We start from the raw sequence: 20425 nt of genomic DNA on the forward strand, positions 1-20425 counted from the left end.
TGTCTCTCTGTCTGTCTTAACCCTAAATATTTGAAGGCCCTGGTTATTGCCATTTCCTTAGATATATTTTGCCTAAAACAAGTATTACCCACAAAATATGTTGATTCAGTAATAGGGCTGTTGTTTAGAATGAATTCTCAGTATTATTCACTTCAGATATTGTCATATTAGTGATCTCTGTATTTCTTTCTTTCTTGAAAGTAAATGTTAGCTATTTATTTTTTAAAAAGCCATACATTTCCAAATAAATGAGTCAAAGTTTGTTTAACTGCAGTCTCTCCAGGGTGGAAACTAAGATTTTGAAAGTTCTGAATTGGTGAAGTCTTCAAGAAACTGTTAATTGTCAAATAAGCAAGGTATATGTTGAAGGCTGCTCAATTTTGTAATAGTAAGTTAAGGAAAAGAGAATTTCGTTTTCTGAAAGACTAGCATAGAATTTGTCATTTAAGAAAACTGGTGAAACATTTAATAAGGAAAGCTATAACATATAAATATAACATTATTAAGTAGTATAGTGGCATGACCCAGCAAGGGTTTGCTGCTTGATGCACACAGAAGCCAATACTGTGGCACTGGTTTTAAGAAAAGAAAAGGTTTTATTGTGAGGTCCATTGACAAGAAGACAAGACTCAAATCTCTTTTCCTGATCTAGGGGCTGGACAGGTTTTAAAGGATTGGTGGAGGTGAAGAACCAGGCACAAGTTGATTGGCTAGTGCCAGATCAGACCATGTGACTAGGCATGGGAAGATTGGCTAGCTCTGGATCAATTCATATATGGTAATGAAGCTGCCTGCTGGATGCTGGATCTTCCTTGTTGAAGGACCTCTCCATTCACGAAAGGCTTTGGTGGTTCAATTTCCTGGGGAGATTTTTGGTTTCTGTGGGGCCTAAGGTCATCCGGAGGGCAAGGCCCTTCTCTCTGCACACACTCAGCTTACACCCTGCAAGGTAACATAAAACAACTGGAGATAGGGAAATAAAACAAGTTTCAGCAAGTTTTAGGTAGTTTCAATAGTATTATATAAATAAAATAGTATGATAGATAAAAATGATCTTTCTACAATTATGATTCTAAAATGTTTGTTCAGTTAAGTGACCAAAAGAATTATATTAGAAGTCCACATTCAAACTTTGTATTTCCAGGCTAGAATTTTTTATTCTTCTATGCTAGTCATTTATGGAAAAAGAATAGGAATGAAGAAAAGGAGTGAGAAAATGTTTGCTCTTGAATTATACTCATATTTATAGTGATACTCAAGTATCCCATTTTGTCACCTAGTGTATCAACTTATCCGTCAGTGTTTGAATTGCAGTTGTATTTTACTTCTCTATACTTTAGCTTCTCTTATTTCCCGTTCCTACAGTAGAGTTCCAGCTGACAATCATATAAGGTCATACAGCCTTAGGAATTGACAACAGGAGAGAGCAGTGCTGTCACAGATTGAGCTCCTGTTTGTCCCGTGAGTAGGAAGATCTTTGTCTTCTATAACATTAGTTCTGTGCTTTGGACAAATCAAGTGTTCACGAACTTTGAGAGCTTTGTTTTAAGTCTTTGATATATACTTATACATTTCTTACCATTTACTTATAAATTTTTACCTAAATAAATGATATTACTGTTTATTCCTCTTGCCTTTTCATACTACTTTCATCTGCCCTTTTGTGAATTCTTGATTTTCTCAAGTCACGGTTGAAATTCTCAGTCAGTGATTCTCAAGGTGGTGCCTGGACCAGCAGCATCAGCAATGCCTGGGAACTTGCCTGAAATACAGATTCTTGGGATCCACTCAGACATACTGAATCAGAAGCTCTAGGGGAGAGGCTCAGCAGTCTGTATTTTAACAAACCTTCCAGATGATTCTTATGTATACTAAAGTTTTAGAACCACTCGTCTAAATAAAAGTAGTTATGTCTTCAACAGATTAGTTGGTTCAGATTTTTGTGTTTCAACTAGAACATGTGGATCTAATATTTATTGGTAAAACTTTATTTTATGCCTGAATTTCATTAACAAAAAGAAAAAACATAGCAGTTACATACATATTATAGGAAACTTAGAGATGGGCAGGAGGAAGAGGCTTTCCATTCTGGGTCCTGTAGCTGTTCAGGTACTGCTGTAATATTTAATCCTTTCTCAGTTATGTGAAGTGCTTCATTTTAACTCATTTTCTTTCGAGTCATTTTAGATATTTTGTTTTCAAGTGGTTAGTAAGGAATTTGGACTTTAATGTATCTTAATCTACCTTCTGAACTCATTAAAGTTTGTCCCTAGGGCCGAGCCCGTGGCGCACTTGGGAGAGTGCGGCGCTGGGAGCGCGGCGACGCTCTTGCCGCGGGTTCGGATCCTATATAGGAATGGCCGGTGCACTCACTGGCTGAGTGCCAGTCACGAAAAAGACAAAAAAAAAAAAAAAAAAAAAAAAGTTTGTCCCTATAGTATTTTTTAATTATAGTTGCTAGCAAAGATGACATACTTATGCTTTTTGAACCCTAGTAATAGAAAACAGGAGTTTAGTGATGTATCTCTTGTGGCAAACCAAATACCTAGAATCTTCGTGTTATTAATCTCTATAGTTTTAAAAGTCTTCAGGGTTTATGGAATTTAGCTCTCATCCTATGAATAACATTGGCTATTGTATAGGTTTGCAAGTCATTTTAGAACATAAAAAACAAAGGAATAAGCTATAAAAGGAATTTTTTTCCTTTGTAGACTTAATGGAATAAAAATTATTTTTATGTCTGAAACATTGTATAAACAAATTTAGGTGGCAAATGGCAAGCTAATAATATTTTGCAATATATGACATATTAATGTATTTAGTATAAAAAGGGCTTTTACTAATTAGCAAAAAACGACAAATTAGAAAAATGGGAAAAAGGCTTGAATAAAAAATTCAGGATATAAATGACCCACACACGTGAACAAATGTTCATCGCCCTTATAATCAAAGAAATAGAAATTAAAAGAGCACGTTGAAGCCAGCTTTTGGAGGTTAACATGGCAAACATTGAAAAGAAAGTTATTCAAGAAGAGGAGGCAAGAACAACCTCCAGACTGACCAAAGCCTGTGCATGGCTGCATCTCCACGTGTAGCACCTGCGTCCCACTGCTGTCCCCACACCATGCCCACGAGAAAGGCTGAAGAGAAAGGCTAAAAGAGATAAAACCAAGGTGAAGGTTGAACTACAAAGAAGATCGGCAAGGTTGTTTGCTAAACCTGCTCCTCCAAAGCCAGAGCCCAAGCCCAAAAAGGCTCCTGCAAAGAAGGAAGAGACAGAACCCAAAGGGAAAAAGGGAAAGCTCACACTGGTGAGGATGGGAATAATCCCGCAGAAAATGGAAATGCCAAAGCAGACATGGCACAGACAGCTGAAGGTACTGGAGATACCAAGTGAAGTGTGTGCATTTGTGGTAATTGTGTACTTCTGGTGACTGTGCAGTGTGAAATACTATTTTTTATCAAGTTTTATAAAAATGCAGAATTTTTTTTTTAAGTTATGTTGTTTTTGGGAGGCGGTACATATGTCACTAATAGAAATGTCTCCAAAGCTCGATTGATGTGGGGGAAATGCCTTTCCCTTCTAGTTTTGAGAGACTTGCTCTTGGCTCCCAGGAGGAGAGATTCCCTGATGTTGACACAAAAAGCCACCTTGGCACAAATGCCTTGTGGTGTGGAAAAACTAAAATTTGTTTTTATGTCCTCTTCTCCCTCTACCTTCAGCATAGACTTAATTCCCTTAAGCTCAGAGACCCGTTGGGACCTGACCCTCAGAAATTGGTTACCATTATGTCTGGCAACCTGGACTTCCCAGTGATGCTGCTGAGACCGTGTCCCTCGAGAGAGTGGCAGTTCCTTCTCTACGTTGTGGATCTTGAGACTAATTCTGCCACTTTCATTTCCTGAAAGTCAGGGTTTGCCTGTGGAAGCTGTTAAACAACATTCTAAATGTGAAGTGTCAACCCTCACTCTAAGCTTTCCCTGTTCAGAGCATCAGATGAAGATTTCATTGGGTTTTATAGTGGCATTCTGATTTTGGTAGTCCGTTGAAGAAGGGAATTTGAAAGTTGTTGTATACTTTTAACGATTGTCTGCCCATGTCCTGCCCATGTCATACCGTGGTTGTTTATGAAAAATATCTTTTAATAAAGCCAGATACAGTTTGGCTGGTGGGGCGGGTAGGGTGGGGTGGTGAGTTATTGCCCAGTGCTTAGAGGAAAAGACACACTCTTATCCTTCTACTAGAATAAGATGATGTATTTGTTTCCTATGACTGCTGTAACAAATTATCACAAACTTGGTGGCTTAAATGCCACAAATTAATTCTCTTACAGTTCAGAAGGCCACAAGTCTGAAGTGGGTCTCCTTGGGCTAAAATGAAGCTGTTGGTAGGGCTGCAGTCTTTCTGGAGGCTCCAGGGGAACTCTGTTTTCTCGTACAGGGTCCTGTGCTTGGTTCAGTGATCTGCTTTCATCATTTTGAAATTTGTTTGGAAATTGCACTGGATCCTGCAGATTATGTAGCTGGCTCTGCTTCTTCCTCTTCCTTACTTTCTCTGAACCCTTTCTGGTTTTTGTTTGTTTGTTTGTTTTTAGCTTAATTCTAACTTCTCTCTCCTTGGCCCTTGGCCTTTCTGCAGCCGTCACTGCCTTATGCAGCTCCTGATTGCCCCAGACCCAGTGGTCTGCCTGTGGCTCCCACAGCTGCATGTTCTGTTTCTGCAGTGTCATTGCTCAGTCTTTTGTAACCCTGTTTGTTCTCTCCCTTTTTTAGCAGTTGAGAACATCATAAAATCTATGTGGACTGCCTTCCATAACCAGTCCATACCATCTAATTTCAGCTGTTCTTTTTCTTTCTTTTAACTACCTCTTAGATTTTTTTCCCTGACATTCAAGGATTCTTTGCCCTGAAAAAGTTATGTTTCTCTCGCAAGAGTACACTCAATTTCCCTTTTTATTTCAAAGTCTTACTTTGGACTTGCTTTATTTGGCTCCTTATCTTTGGAGAAAAGTTTTCTTCTCAGATGTGGCAACTTCAACAATTTCTGTGTGTCCATCATGTTGCCTCAGTCTTCTTTACTTACATCACCCCCCTCCCTTCTCTACTGGGGTTTCCTGTCAGTTTACGAATGTATTCCAGTTCTCAAGTAAGTCAGTCTGTCTCTGTCTACACCCCTCACCCATGGCTCTGCTGTTCTCTCTCTCTCTAGTGCTAATCTCTAAAGGGAAATTTGGCCCCTTCCTTTCATTTTTATATCTGACTCCACTCACTCTCTAGACATTTACTGCACTTCTAACTTAGCAGTGATCTCCAAGGTATCATATAATTTTTATCAGTTATCATATTGTTAATTTTCATGTAGCTTTTGACATTATTTATGACCTTATTTTATAATCAGGAAACAATTTTAATGTTATTGCAGAAATAAATAATGGAGTAAAATTTTTGTAAATAAATGTAAATATCACCTTCTCTGTTGTTAAACATTCTCTGTTTTTGGCTTTTGCATTACATTAGATTTCCTTTTTTCTTTTTTACTGGCTTCTCCTATTCCCTGTTATCATTTTATCTTTTTATCTTTTATTTTTTTTAAAAAGTAGATGTTCTTTTAGTCAGTATTTCTTGCCTTCTCATCTTCTGTCATTTGCTCAACCATACCATTACTTCACTTATCATATCTATTCAGATGATTTCCAAATGTTTATCTCTGGCTAATTATTGCCATTTTACAGATTATATTTTCACCTACTTCTAGAGTGTTCTATTACTTCAACGTGCCCAGTTTGAACTCATATTCCTTTTTTTATCTGCCTCCTGGCCTCCCACCTTTGCTCTGCTTGGTGGGTCTGTGCACACACACACCCATTTCCCTGGCTCTTATTCCTGGACTTTCCCTTCTGTGTGTGGCACAGCCTTGTCTGTGCCTCCTAGGGCAGAGGCCTGGTTTTTTTATGTTTGATCCTTTTCCTTTATGACCACATTTAGTTAGCTGCTGATTCTATATCTATTTGATGTTTATAATATCACTTGACTACATTTTCTCTTTTCAGTTTGCACTGCTTCAGTCCTGATTCATTCGGGACCTCATTGCTTATGACCTAATGTCCTAAACTATTTCTGAAACTTAAATTGTTTTTCTTATTAGCACCTAGGTTAAGTATATTACTTGGCCTCAAATTGTTAAATTCCCACAGGTCAATATAAGTGCCTCAAGCCTATCATTCTAAAGCTCCTGGCAGTGTGACCTCAGTGCACTTTCAGTCTTAGCACTTACTGCCTGTGCACATGTGCTCCACAGACCTTCTATGTCCCTACGTCTTTACCTTCGTTCGTATGTATGCTATATATATATCCATCTTGGCCTCTCTCTCATGTCGTCTTTTTCCTGAAGCTTGCACCAATCAGATATGAGTGATTAAAAGATTTTTGAAGTTTTTAATATATATTCTGAGAATATTTTATATCTCTTTTAAGACATTCTACCATGTACTGTAGCTATTTGTTTTTTTATTTCCTCATCTGTAACCTGCACGTTTATAGTTTTAGAATAGTATCTTGCTTGTAATTATTATGGAATAGTACTAATAGAAAAAGTACTAAACTAGACATTATAAGGTCTTGCTAGCTGTGTGATTTTGAGCAAGTCATTTTACCTCTCAGCCTCAGTTAGTTAATTTGTGGCAATCAGCATATATTAAATACATTGCAGACTGAATTCTGTATATAAATGTAAAATTTCCTACATGTATCGTTAAAGTTTTTCTGTCCAATGTGTTTATCCTTTATTTATAATGTTTCCTTATGCAGCTGCTCTTCCCTGGAGAGAGACAGTAGAAAATGCAGTTCAAGTTTCTTCTAGTCTATTTCATGTTACTTCGAGAGAGCTACTGTTTTCCGTTCCATTGTCAGTAAATATGCTAATCAAGGAAGAGAGGGGTAGTAGGAAATAGAAGGAGATAAGAACAAATTCTTAACATGATTAGGAACATTAATGTATATTTGGTTAGTTGTTCTGTATAATTGCAATATTATCTCAGTTAAAGAAGCTTTTAAAAGTACATCAGATATACCTAAGAGGATTGAAATCATATGATCATATAAAAAGTTGTTCATATGCAGTTCATATGAATGTTCATAGCAGCATTATTTATAATAGCCAAAGGGTAGAAACAACCCAAATGTCTATCAATTGATCAATAGGTAAACAAAATGTGGTCTATCTACGTAATGGAATATGATTCAGTCATAAAAAGGAATGAAGTACTGACACATCTAGCAACATGGATGGACTTTAAAAGCATTATGCTAAGTGAAAGAAGCCAGAAACAAAGGGTCACATATTATGATTCTATTTATATGAAATGTCCAGAATAAGCAAATTCATACAGAGAGTGGAGCAGAGTCAGGGCTGGAGGGGGAGGGGAGTGTGCAGTGTCTGCAAATGCTGCAGGTGTCTGTCTGCAGTGATGAAAACAGTCTGAAATTAGATAGTAATGGTTGCACACCTCTGTGAATAGGTTTGAAACCACTGAGTTGTACACTTTAAACTGTTGAATCTTACAGAATGTAAATGATATCTCAAATTAAAAAAAAGAAAGTATGCCAATAAGCTAGATTCTTCAGATTATCCTAAAAATATCAGGTCATTATTGATAAATCATATCATTTTGAAAACAGTGGAGGTCATGTAAGTAATCCCTCCCCCCCTCTTTGAACAGAAATAGAGCTAAAGGAGTGTGGAGTAGGAGTCGGGATTGTGAACTGCACTCCTAAACAGCTTGAGTGACCATGGGCAAGATGTTGCCGCCTTTATTCATTTGGTAGAAATGAGGACACTAATATTTGCCCTTGTCAGGGATCATTAAATTGAAGGGTTTCCAATAGGTCATAAACTTCCTGAGGTCTGGTTTTCTGACAGCTTCCAACATGGCGTCCTGTATGTGCAGATGTTTAATAAATATGTATTATGTGATAGTGCTTAAATAGAAAAAGGCATGTGAGAGTGCTTTCTGAACTTAAAGCCCTGTAGATGTGAGGTTATGGCATTAATATATTCTGCTCTGTCTGTTTGTGGAAATTAAAAGCAATTCAGATATTGAACTTAATATATTATATTGCAGAAGTGTTTTGCAACTAATTTATGGCCACACTGAATGGACTTCTTTTCTAGGTCTTACAGTATTAGAACATGTGCTGACACCAAGAGTAAAGGCAACTCATGTTGCTTTTGATTCTATGAAGAATTATTTAGATGCAGTTTATGATGTTACAGTGGTTTATGAAGGGAAAGATGATAAAGGGCAGCGAAAAGAATCTCTGTCCATGACTGGTAAGTTTTTATATATGTGAAACTATATACTATATACATGTACTTGAAACATATATGCTATATGACGTATATGTCATATATGTGTGTGAATACAGGTGTGAATGTGTAATTCATTTTTAAGAAATAGGTAAGTGTACTTTCCTCCCTTACTTTTACTTGATAAATTTTTCAAGATGTTAATGTGTAACAGTTGAAATTTCATTAGTCCTGCTAAATTTCGTATTTCTTGCCTGCCATATCTGTCCTCTGGACTCACCCATTATCATTAACCCAGCCTCTTTCTACAAAGTTCACACATAAAAATGGGAAGCTCCATAGATGAAGGGAAGGAGTGAGGAGGGGGTGCTACCTGGCAGGGTGGGCGTGTGCGCCAGTGGTCAGTGGTAGCCTCTAAATATGCTTTTATTTATCAAAGTTTGTGTCATTGACAAGAAGAAAGATGGTTCAGTGTGACTTTTCTGATTTCAAAATGTGCTAGGTTTTAAGGACCTTTCAGCTGTTCGTTGTCTATGTCTATGTCTATGTCAGATATAACAACAACAACAAAATTGAGCAGAATAGTTTAGTTAAACATAACCAAAGACATTCTTGACTTTAGAGAAATTTAAACATGGGGATAGGAAAACAAGGAAGTGTGTGTTGACATCTACTTTTCAAAGTGTCCATGTGAGCTGGGATCCAGAGATAGAGCTTTGGGCTTTACATTTTTCCTTGACAGCTGTTTTCAGTTGAGCTAACGTGCTTGTCAGTGTGCTTGTACCTCTTGAAGGATCTCTTGAAGGCAGTTGCTCAAAATATGAACCAGCAGCACATTTTACATTTAACCTGCTCCTGAAGCATTCCTCTTAGTTTGATGTGCCTTGGAAATTTTATAGAATAATATTCTTAGCTTCAGTGAACATATACAAAAGAAAACATTATTAAAGCCTTTAGAAGTTAGCAAGAATAGAAATTATTTTGCCCGAACTTACACTCAGGCCCTCTGGACACAGTACTGTGCGCTATTAAATGATCTAATATTATACTGTGTGGGTACTTTAGGTGCCAAAGATTTTTCCAAAGTGTAGAGTATAGCTGCAAAGTGATTAATCTATTATGTAATGATACAGTGAGGCTCACTCAGGCTTTAGAAGAAAAGCTTGTTGATTGAAAGACATAGAGAGTAGCTACCTACAGTAGAAGGTTTAGGGGAGAGAGTGGAGGGGGGAAGCATAGGGGCCTAAATTGTGTAAAAATTGGTCATGGTGGGAGGAAAAAAATATGAAGTAGTTGCGTCTTAAGAATGATTGCTCTCATAATTGCCTTTAAAACAGAGTTAATTGTAAAGTAAGAAACTAAGGGTTTTTTCTTCTTCATATTTAATGTAACTTTTTAGGCTATATAATGCATCAGTTTAAAAATTAAAACTATGTAAAGTATATAGTGAAATGCCTTTCTTGCTTTCCACCCTGTCCCCATCCACCTGGTCTCCTCTTTCCCCTTCTCCCTGGAGGTACCTCTTCTCTTAATTTCTTTTGTATTGTATGTGCAAATTTAAGTATGTATTCTTTTTCTATCATCCCTCTCTTATAAAAAATATAGAATATTGATAGATTTCTTTTTTTGGCCATTGAAGGAGTCATTGATATGTTTTTACATTTGAAAACAGACATGCATTTAGTTGTTCAGCAAGACTGTCCTTAGTTTATTAAACATTCTTTAAAAAAAAAAAACTAAACAAGGTTTCATTTATGAAAAACAGATATAATACCAATAATAACCTTTTAAAAATGCTGCTTTTTCTCAAATTACCCTCCTGGTCATAAGAATTCGTTGGATCAGCAGTGTTCACAGTGTAAATATCCGCCTCTTCAGCCTGCCGTGCATGCGCTCGGTGTTCCAGCCCTGAGCACCTCTGCACCTGCAATTCCTTCTGCGCTGTGCCATGAAGCCTCTGCTGTGGTGTACCTGGTTTACAGTTGTCCCTTAAGTCCTCCTGCCCCTCTATACATATTCTGTGATTGAAGGTCTTGTGTAGCTGCCTCCTTTCTCAGTGAAACCCTCCCTTTTGTTGTCCTCATCCAAGTCCTGATGTCCCTCACAACCAGCCTCAGATGACGTCTCCCCGGTATGTTTTTCTAGCTCACAGTGCTTTCTCCTGCCTCAGCACTCCTGTGGCACAAACTGCATGTGCTACAACACTGGCATTTTGCATATTGTTAATTCTTTATCTCTTTCCAACTATGTTTTAAGTGCCTCGAGGAAACAAAAACTGTTTCAGAGTTGCATTGCCTAGGTTCCAAACTCAGTGCTCTGCTTACACTCTCCTACATGTAAGCCGATGGTGGCTTTGGGGTCGCCATTGCCTATACAAGTATGTACTGATTATAAATTGTCTCTCTTTTTGGAAAGGTTGCTTTTCTAACTGTCACACCGAGATGCCATGTAGAAAATAAAATCTATCACTTCGGTCAATTAAGGATAAAATATTTCTGCAAGGAAAAATATACCAGAGTAAAATCAAGACTGAAGACAACCTGGGAAATATGTGCAACTTATGTCATAGGAAAAGGGTTTGTTTTCTTAGTGTATAAAATGCTTCTACAAATTGATAAGAAGATGACTAAAAACTAAAAAGAAAAATAGGTAAAGGATAAGGACAGTTTGGAGAAAAAATGTTCAACATTATTTATAATGAGTAATGCAAATTAACACTAGAGTGGGATTCCATTCCATTCATTTAAAAATCTGACTGGTGAATTCAAGGTTTGATAGCAGGGCTTGATGGTAAATTTAAAGTGTAATGGGTACTTTTATACTTTGCTGCTAGGAATGTAACATAACATAACCTCTGTAGAAGCTGCTTTGGAAATGTCTATCAAATTTACAAATTCATTTACATTTTGTCTTTAGCATTCGCACTTCTGAGATATTATTCTATATGTATATCTGTGCACGTAAGAAATGATGTATAGTTTTCCTTGTAATGTGTTGATTTTAATTGTGAGTTGTGACCTGTAGCTTGAAAAACCCTGCTTTCATTGTTTATATAAATGGGTTAATATTCTGGTCTAGTTATAATCAATTATAGATTAGGATTTACTTTAAATTATAAATGATAAACTGATTAAATTATAAGCTGTTGTAAATTGTGATAAGTATAAAATTCTATAATTTGGAATATTATAAGTACTTTGTGACTGAGTTTCATTAGTATTAAATATTGCCTCCATACATAGTGGGCTCTCATTTAATATTCATATTTTGTAGCCCAATTGAAAACTAATTTTTTCTTATAAAGTTGCTAGATTGTTCATTTATATGCCATAGAACAGTGTTTCTCAAAGCCTTGTAGGAGGATTACAGTTCCATCAGAATCCCCTGAAGTGATTGCTGAGCATGCATGGCCTCAGCTCTAGACTGCTAACATAGACTCTGCAGCCGAGAGCGGGCATGCTGCAGGGATCCTTGTGATCACAGAGGCTAATAGCCTGGGCCTCGATGAGGCCTCATGTTGAAGAGAGAGGCAGCCAGTAGTGTTCCCTCTTTTTACCATTGTGGTGTAAGTTTCATTTTAAGGGAGGTATAAATCAAAGCCCAGTGGGCATCCTCTTGTGGTTCACCTGGTCTTGTAATCATGGAAGATGTGCATTGGGGAAGAGGTGAGCAGAGTAGTTGTATTCTAATGGAGTTTTTAAAAACCCTGTTTCTAAAATGGGTGGCATACCATACTAAAATTATATGCGTAAGGACATTTGGTATTCTACTTAAGCATTTTATATGATTCCAGTTAAGTTTTTTTAACTTATATTTTCATATTACAAAATATAAATGTAAATGTTGAGGTGGGGAAGAGATTACAGGTACTTAAGAAGATAAAAAATTCCACAAGCTCACCTGTCCAAATGCAGCCCCAGTTAATAGTTTGGGTATTTTCCTTTATGTCTTTTTTATAATGTCTATATTTTGGAGTGTATATGTGTATATTAGTTCATTTCTGTTGCTTATAACAGAATACCTGAAACTGGACAATTTATAAAGAAATGAAATTTATTTCTTGTAGTTTCAGAGGCTGGGAAGTCCAAAGTCAAGGGAACACATCTGGTGAGGGTCTTCTACAGTCCTAATGATCTAATCACTTCTCAAAGGCCCCACCTTTCAATTACCATAACAGGATTTCCCACCCCCTTATAACACTGTTACAGTGGAGATTGTTTCCCATGAACTTTTGGGGGATACATTTAACCCATAGCAATGTGCCTTTGTGTATTTTTCAAAAATGAGATCATATATACATATATGTATATCTTCTGTTTATTTATGTGTCGTGAACAGCTTTACATGTCAGTTTATACACTTCTATAACTTTTTTTTTTAAAGACTACGTAGTGTTGATTGATGTGAACATATGTTATCTACCCAGTTTCCTACTGCTGGTGTGAGTCCTCTTTGTTTCAGAGGGAGGCAGGGCAGGTTCTCAGTTGGGCGGGCCACAGATGAGGGCCCAGGGTACTGAGCCTTCTCCACTGCTGCCTTCTGTGTGCTGCCTTCAGAGCAAATGGGACTCGGTTTCTCCAGAGAATAGACCTCAAAGACTTTCTGTATTACCCTGGCATATCAGTTTACTCACGTGCTCTTCCAGAACATTTACAGTTAGAAAAAGGTTATACCTTAGAGTACTTTTCCCTAGATTCTCTAAGGTACTTATAGAATAATTTTTACTCATGCAATGTAAAGTATGCTGCAACTGAAATAGTTTTGCAAATAATAGATACAAGATCTGTTTTAAATATTTAGGAAAGTATTTGTCACTTATTTCCTGTCTTCAGTATTAGAACCTCCTAAAATGCCACTTAACATTTAGCTGCTTTTCTGTTTATCTACTGATATTTTTATAGTCACTATTTGGGTGCTTAACTACAGAGACTTGGCTGATCTGTCTCCAGCACTGACTGCTATGGGCCTTGCTCCTCTCTGAGCTTTAGTTTCTTCATCTGTAAAAGGAGATAATAATAGTACTTGCCTACATAGAATCATGAAAATCTAATGAAATAATGTACAGGAAAGTATGTTGTAAACACCAAAGTACTTATATATACATACATACATACATATACACACACACACATACATATATATATGTTCATATAAGTTTTAGGAAAAACAAACTAACTGAAAGCAACTGTGTGAACTCACAGTCCTTTTCTCACACCATCAGTGTCTCTTCCCTCCAAAGCTGATGTCTTCACAGAGGTGTTGCTAACACATCTTACGCACTTCACAAAGCATTTTATTTCTGAAATTTGAAATGCAGTCTGTTATCTCTTCCTTACAATCTACAGCTCTGTGCCAGCACATGAAATATCAGGAATAATGCAGTGTTGACTGGTTGACTACTTAATTATGGAAATGTTGAGGGAGAGATATAGATAATTAGTGAGGCTAGGAAAATTGGTCTTGGGATCTTTTTACGTATCAGAAATAGAAATAAGAGGATAGGGTGAGAAGTAACATGCAGCTAAAAAAATTATAATAGCTAACAGTGCATATGTGTGCTAGGCACTCCTTTAAGTGCTTAAAATCTTCCTCACAATGACCCTATCAGGTAGGCTATTGTTATTAGCTCTGTTTTATGGACTTGGGCACATAGGCACAAAGGTACCTGCAGATTTGCCCAGAGCTGCTCAAGGGATTGGGACCCAGGCTGCCTGATTGCGCTCTTAACCGACACATGGCTCTTGACCAATGCATAATTCTGCTTCCGAAAGTACTTTTTAAGCAGTTCTTTGTTTAGATGAAAATAGAACTGGAGGAAAATTAAGACAAAAATATTGAAAAATGAAAATTTTCCCTATTTTAGTGTTTAGTACTTTTATCATCAAAGCTGTTTCACTCCTAAAGGGGTATAAGAAAATAGAGAACTTTTTTTTTTTTTTTTTTTGTCTTTTTCGTGACTGGTACTCAGCCAGTGAGTGCACCAGCCATTCCTATATAGGATCCGAACCCGCGGCGGGAGCGTCGCTGCACTCCCAGCGCCGCACTCTCCCGAGTGCGCCACAGGGTCGGCCCGAAAATAGAGTATTTTTGATGACCTAAATGCTGCATGTTCCTAAGGCTGGACACCAGAGTAAGGAAGAGCAACTGCAGAGAGTACTTAGCAAAAAAGGGAGGTGTGTGTAGTCCAAAGACTGTAGAACATAGGATTCATCATTTATTAGAACATGTCTTTGAACACATTTTCAATTTGAGATAAACGTTGGTGGTATAGTGGCAAGCATAGCTGCTTTCCAATTAGAGATGAAAAGTTCCAGCCTCCTACTTGCATACCTAGGGAACATAGTCTACTCTTAAGTCTCTTAGAAATATTTCCTTGTTCTCCAAGGAACTTAAATATGTTAATATTTTCACCTCTCCACAGAACACCACCTTCAAAGAAGGGAGTTTTCAGGCTGAAAGTTCTTATGTTGGAATAAATACTAGCCTCATCCTTCGTGCAACCCAGGCTGAAAAATACTGTCTCCTTTTTTCAAATTAGCACGTCTTAAGAACTGCATTTATTTAAGGACTTATAGCTATTTCAAAGTACAAATTTTGGTTCCTGAACCAAGTATGTTAACATATGGCAAGGATCAGGAAAGCAAAGGGAGCACCAGTGATTAGAGAACAGTGGCCAAGCCATAGAGGAAAGGGAGCTGCTCCCCCAAGTTTGTTGTGGCTTTGTAGCAGTCAGTGACAAGAAGCTGATGTGTCGGGCCAGAACAAGGAATTGAGGACTACTAAGTACCTGTAAGTGCCCAGTTCTCTGCCAGGTCAGGAGGTACAATACTGAACCAGACAGACTCCGTCTCTGCCCTGTGCAGCTCTCAGTCTGGTGGGAAAACAGCAGTAACCGTGTATGGGAGGTGATATGCTGGGATGGGGCTGGTGGTCTAAACGAAGATGATGGGTCTGATGGTGTCTGGCTTTTTGGGATCCCTTCAGAGGGGTGGGTGTGGATTTCCAGTGTAGTTCAGCTTTCCATTCCTGGGCAGCCTGTAGAATTAAAATGGTATATCAAAAATAAATTTGGTATTACTGATTTAACTTAATGACTTATGTAATTATAGTCAACTTGTAAATCATAACATGTTCTTCCATTTCAGCTTGAAACTCAAAACTACCAGTTTATAATCTTTATTTTTTTAATTTACACATTTTTTTTTGGCTAAGAAGAGAATCTGTACTTTTTCATTTTAAAACTTTGTCTTATTGCCTCATCTTCACTTTAAGTGATTTTATATAATTATGAGTTCAAAATAGTAAAAATTGGAATATTTTTGTTCTCTGTTAGAATTTCTCTGCAAAGAATGTCCAAAAATTCATATTCACATTGATCGTATAGACAAAAAAGACGTCCCAGAAGAACAGCAGTCCATGAGAAGGTGGCTTCATGAACGCTTTGAGATAAAAGATAAGTGAGTAGCAGCAGCGCCAACACTTCACAACTTTTGTTCAACTGAATTTCACGGTAGTCAACAATTTGAAGGTGTACAGTTTTATTATCCCAAGAATGCTGTTTATAAACTAAAGTGAGATCTTACTCCATGCATACGTGTTCACGTTCTGAACTTTACTTTTACCTGTCACTGTGAAAGAACTTGTTATGGTGATCCTATTTTCATTTATAGTATTTCCTGGACAATACTTGTTGGTAAGGTAAAAATTTTAAAAACACGCACAAAAATCTTTCCAGTGTAAGATACCTAAATCTGCCTTCCCAGGTTCTCACCTGGGAGATAAAGTGGTGTTACTGTGTGAGGACCAGCTGTCATGCCAGCCATGTGTGGAAAAGCAATGCTTTGGGGAATAGAGGATTATGTCTGACATGCAGGTAGACATGATGCCCAGTATACTTGTGGGGGCAGTTGACATTTTTATGACTGAAATGTCTTCTTTCTGTTATTAGTATTTTGGGGCCTAAATGGTTTCTGGGATTAACCTTGTGTGTGTTTGTGCTGGTATCATTTTGGAGCAGACAATGGTGTTGAATCTTGCTCAGAGTAACCTGTAAGTAAACTACAGGCATATTAGGATACCACTGAGGTGAGCATAGCTTAAAGAGGTCAGCCTGAGTGACTGTGATATGCCACTTACTAAAGAGACAGCCTTGAAGCAGCAGGTGGCATCAGTAGACTATATTAGTACCTTTGACTTAATACAAGAAAGAAATTTTAGAATTTTCTTTTATTTTTAGGAAGATAAAAAGTGAGTCTTAAATTTAGATGTGATATTTAGAAATTGAGTTTTGTTACATGAAAATATTTTCTCGGATGAAAACTTCAAGATACTTCTTTACTGTTTATTTTGCTGTCAGTGAAAGTTTTATCCTTTCTGATGCATATCCTGTTTTTTGAGAGATACATTTTGAAAAATTATACTTCTTATCTTTGTTTTGGAAAAATGGATCCAAAGTTATGGGATGCATCATTTACTAAAAATGAGCCCAAAGTTATCGGATGCGACATTTACTAAGACTACACTGAAAAGTGTGTATTTTTTTAAAGACAAGACAATACCTTCAGAATTATATTCAAAAATTTTACTTGCTATTCTCAGGAGACTGCCGTTGTTCTCTTTCACCTTGTATTACAGTAAAATATTTCCCAGTTAATCTCTTGGGTTGACTTGAACAAATGAAAATCACTAAAAGTGTACTAGGTTGAAAATGAAATTTTATGTTTAATTTCCATCTTTCATTGACTATCAGTTGTGTATGACATAATTTATTAAGCCATTCAGAGCCACTTTGGTTATGGAAAAAATCTAAAAGTAAGATTTACGTATACCGACATGAAAAACTCTTCAGAAGAAAGAACATTGTGTTTAATATCCCATTTATTTTATGTTGTATGTATTTATGTATATTTAGGATGAGTCTGGATATTTTCAAACAGTGGTTATCTCCAGGGAATGCAATTTGGAAGGCAATAGATTTTGTCTTTCTATACTTTTGTGTTTGAGAGTATTATGTGGAATATGTTCTGCTAATATAACTTTACATATTTTGAGTAAGACCGGAAAATTAGTTAACTATGCTGTTGTTTTCCTTCTTTTACCCGCTTTTATAATTCCATAGGAGTTAGGGCTTTGGGGGGAAACTCCATGTATATGAACTGCTGGCCTTCGCTTTGACTTCTAATGGAATGGGAGCTGTACGAAGGAGAAGAAGCAAATGAGTTCTATTCCCCTAGTGTGAGTTAGGTCACTATAAAATTTTATAGATCAAAAGCTTAAAAAACAAAAACATTCTCATAAAGTGGCTTAAAACCATCTGTTTTGAAGTATTAAATGTAATACAATGCATATATATTAATCAGAGCATACTAAAGGTATTTGAAAAGACTAGAAACTTCTATTAAACGAAGTCTCTGAACTTTTTTATTTATTCTTATTTTCCAAGTACCTAAAACTTCTCCAGCATGTAGTAGGTACCCAACAGTTATTTGTTGAATTGAAATATTGAAATAACTACAACTGAAACTTTAAATTTTATTTTATTTTTTCATTTTGGCTGTAGGTTGCTTATAGAATTCTATGATTCACCTGATCCAGAAAGAAGAAACAAATTTCCTGGGAAAAGTGTTAATTCCAAACTAAGTCTCAAGAAGACTTTACCATCAGTTTTGGTCTTAAGTGGTTTGACTGCTGGCATGCTTATGACCGAGGCTGGAAGGAGGCTGTATGTAAACACGTGGATTTATGGAACCTTACTTGGCTGCCTGTGGGTCACTATTAAACCATAAAGAGGTAGCTGTCTCCAGTCAGTGGGATGTGCTACACTGTCTGTTAATGATGGCTGTACATTGACAGCTGCACATTACATCAAACTGTTTCCTGAATTTAATAAGAAGTGTAAATAAAGCCTTGTTGATTGAACATTGGGTAAAACAGAATTTGTGACTAAAGCCGCTATGCAGTTGGTCTTGGGCAAACATACGTGGTTTTACTTTAGTTCTGGAGCTTCTGGACAGGTCAAAACCAATGGAGTGTAGACAGTTCTTTACATTTCCCATGAACTAATGTCAACTTGAGGAGATTATTAGGATTGCATAATTTGCTATTGTTTTGTAATTCAGGTGGCTGTATTTTTGAACATTAATTTACAGCATATTTCACTGTATTTGTTATTTTCAATTTATTGCAACTTGACAGCTCCAGTAAAGTATTTAGCATCTTGCAGCTATGCAGTATTCTGCTTTTTGCTTAATTTCTGCAAGTCAATGAAAGAGATTGTACTTATATATTGAGATGTTCAAGGAAAAGGGCAAGAAATGTCCTTGGGGAAGAAGCTCTGTTTAGCACGTTTTTATTATATTACATTATTAGCTGATTTTACTTACTTTATATTTGCAAAATAATTAACATTTCTAATATTTATTGAAATTGCTTAATTTGCACAACCTGTCCTCTACACAAAAGATTAATGTATGAAATATGAGAATGAAATTTAAGTTAAAATTATAACTGATTCATTGTAGCAGAACTTTAAATTGCCCAGCTTTTCAAAGATTTAAGCTATGCTATTAGTACTTCCTCATCATAAGTGCTTGAAAACATTAAGGTTTCCTGTTACTTTTAATGTCAGAACAATCGTTGTGAATGTTCGTTGGATCCTGAGTCCACAGATAATTTGAGGTGAGGGGAACCTGCAAACATTCCGATGAAATTTATTAGCATGTGCCTTTTTCCTGTTTCTCTTTGATTTAGCAATATATTTGGTACAAAAATCATTTTTATGTTATCATGGTGGATTTCCACTGCATTCTAGTCCTCTTCCTTTGGATTCCCATCAGTGGTGCTGCTCAGTGGCTTGCCCATAGACTTGCAGTGTGAAGAGATGCAGAACCATCCAGTGTTGCCGTTTCAATGTTGAACTCTACGCTCTTGTGAGTGAGCTTCACCGGCTACTGCAGAGGGCACTTTGCATTTGTCTCGTGTCAAATTCTCCTTTCTCAAGCCAGTGAAATACAGACTTAATTCATCAGGATGGAGTGAATTTATTTCCCATTAGGTTTAGTGGAGCTACACAGTTAATATGTATTGCCTCAGAACAAGAGCTGTGTTTCAGGAACTGAATCACACTATTTTCAGACATGGAACAATACATCCCGTGGAAGAAAACCGTTTTTAAGTGTGATCCTCTCTCTTTTTATGTTATCATGTAAACTTGATTGCCCACTAGTCCTCTAAGATAACATTTTTGCTTACTGCTAATGGATTTTTGTTGCAAAATTATATCAGTGGCCCAGATGAAACACAAATTGAATCATGATAAACGGAATGAAAAAATAATTAAGGGAAATTTTCTCTATGTCACACTGCTTCTCCAAAACTGGACAACAAACCATTTCAAGCAATGCCTTTGAAGAGTCATGTGGTATGAATTGGTTTGTATATGAATATGTATATGTTTGTACACACTCATATACACACGTTCCCATGGGGTAGAGTGGCCTAATTATGAATGGGGGCATAGGTAAAACTTGTGAAAAGAGTTCTTATGCCAAAATGAAATTTTCTCTTACCTGTAAAGTGAAATTTACATCAATCCTGTGTCTTTGTTATTTTTTTTTTAACTGTGCTAAATTTAGAACTTATTTTTAACTAGATCAGAATAAATGTAAGTTGTGGAACTTACTTTGAATATCATGGATATATTTAAATTTAAATTTTGAAAGGCAGTATCATTGGAATTATGTGGATTATAACACATTTTAACAAGGTTAAGTGACCTGCATAAGATCACTTGATTGTTGTATTTCTTAGGACTATACGTACATTCTTCTCATAAAAGGTTTATAAAATTGAAAAGTTGAAAAAATTTCATAGCAAAATGTTTGGAAAATTAGAAGCTTCTCCTTAACATGTATTGATTTTGACACGAATTATTATTTTCTAAAATTAAGAGCCTACCTGTAGCTCTTTTCACATAATATCATTTAAGCTTCTGTTTGTATTATTATTGTTGATTTACAGCTAAGTTATTACTTAGTTTTTCTTTATAAGAATGCCATTAATGTGCATGCTTTTATGTTTTTCAGAAAAAGGTGTGTTTGGATGAAAGTAAAAAAAAAAAAT

The 20425-nt window shown here is 36.5% G+C and overlaps 1 protein-coding gene across 2 annotated transcripts in view; it reads left to right on the plus strand.

Annotated features, from left to right (window-relative positions):
• AGPAT5 (1-acylglycerol-3-phosphate O-acyltransferase 5) overlaps positions 1-20221 on the plus strand; it is a 65893-nt gene extending 45672 nt beyond the window's left edge. The window contains exons 6-8 of one of the 2 annotated variants that reach the window (XM_063103528.1): positions 8171-8329; positions 15639-15762; positions 17865-20221. In XM_063103528.1, coding sequence (XP_062959598.1) covers positions 8171-8329; positions 15639-15762; positions 17865-18090 — 509 coding nt within the window. In that variant the 3' untranslated portion in view covers positions 18091-20221. The remainder of the gene's footprint in view (positions 1-8170; positions 8330-15638; positions 15763-17864) is intronic. The other variant, XM_063103538.1, reaches the window with a different exon arrangement.
• Positions 20222-20425: the final 204 nt, after the last annotated feature.

The sequence above is a fragment of the Cynocephalus volans genome, chromosome 1 (genome assembly GCF_027409185.1).
Source record: "Cynocephalus volans isolate mCynVol1 chromosome 1, mCynVol1.pri, whole genome shotgun sequence".
Taxonomy (NCBI): domain Eukaryota; kingdom Metazoa; phylum Chordata; class Mammalia; order Dermoptera; family Cynocephalidae; genus Cynocephalus; species Cynocephalus volans.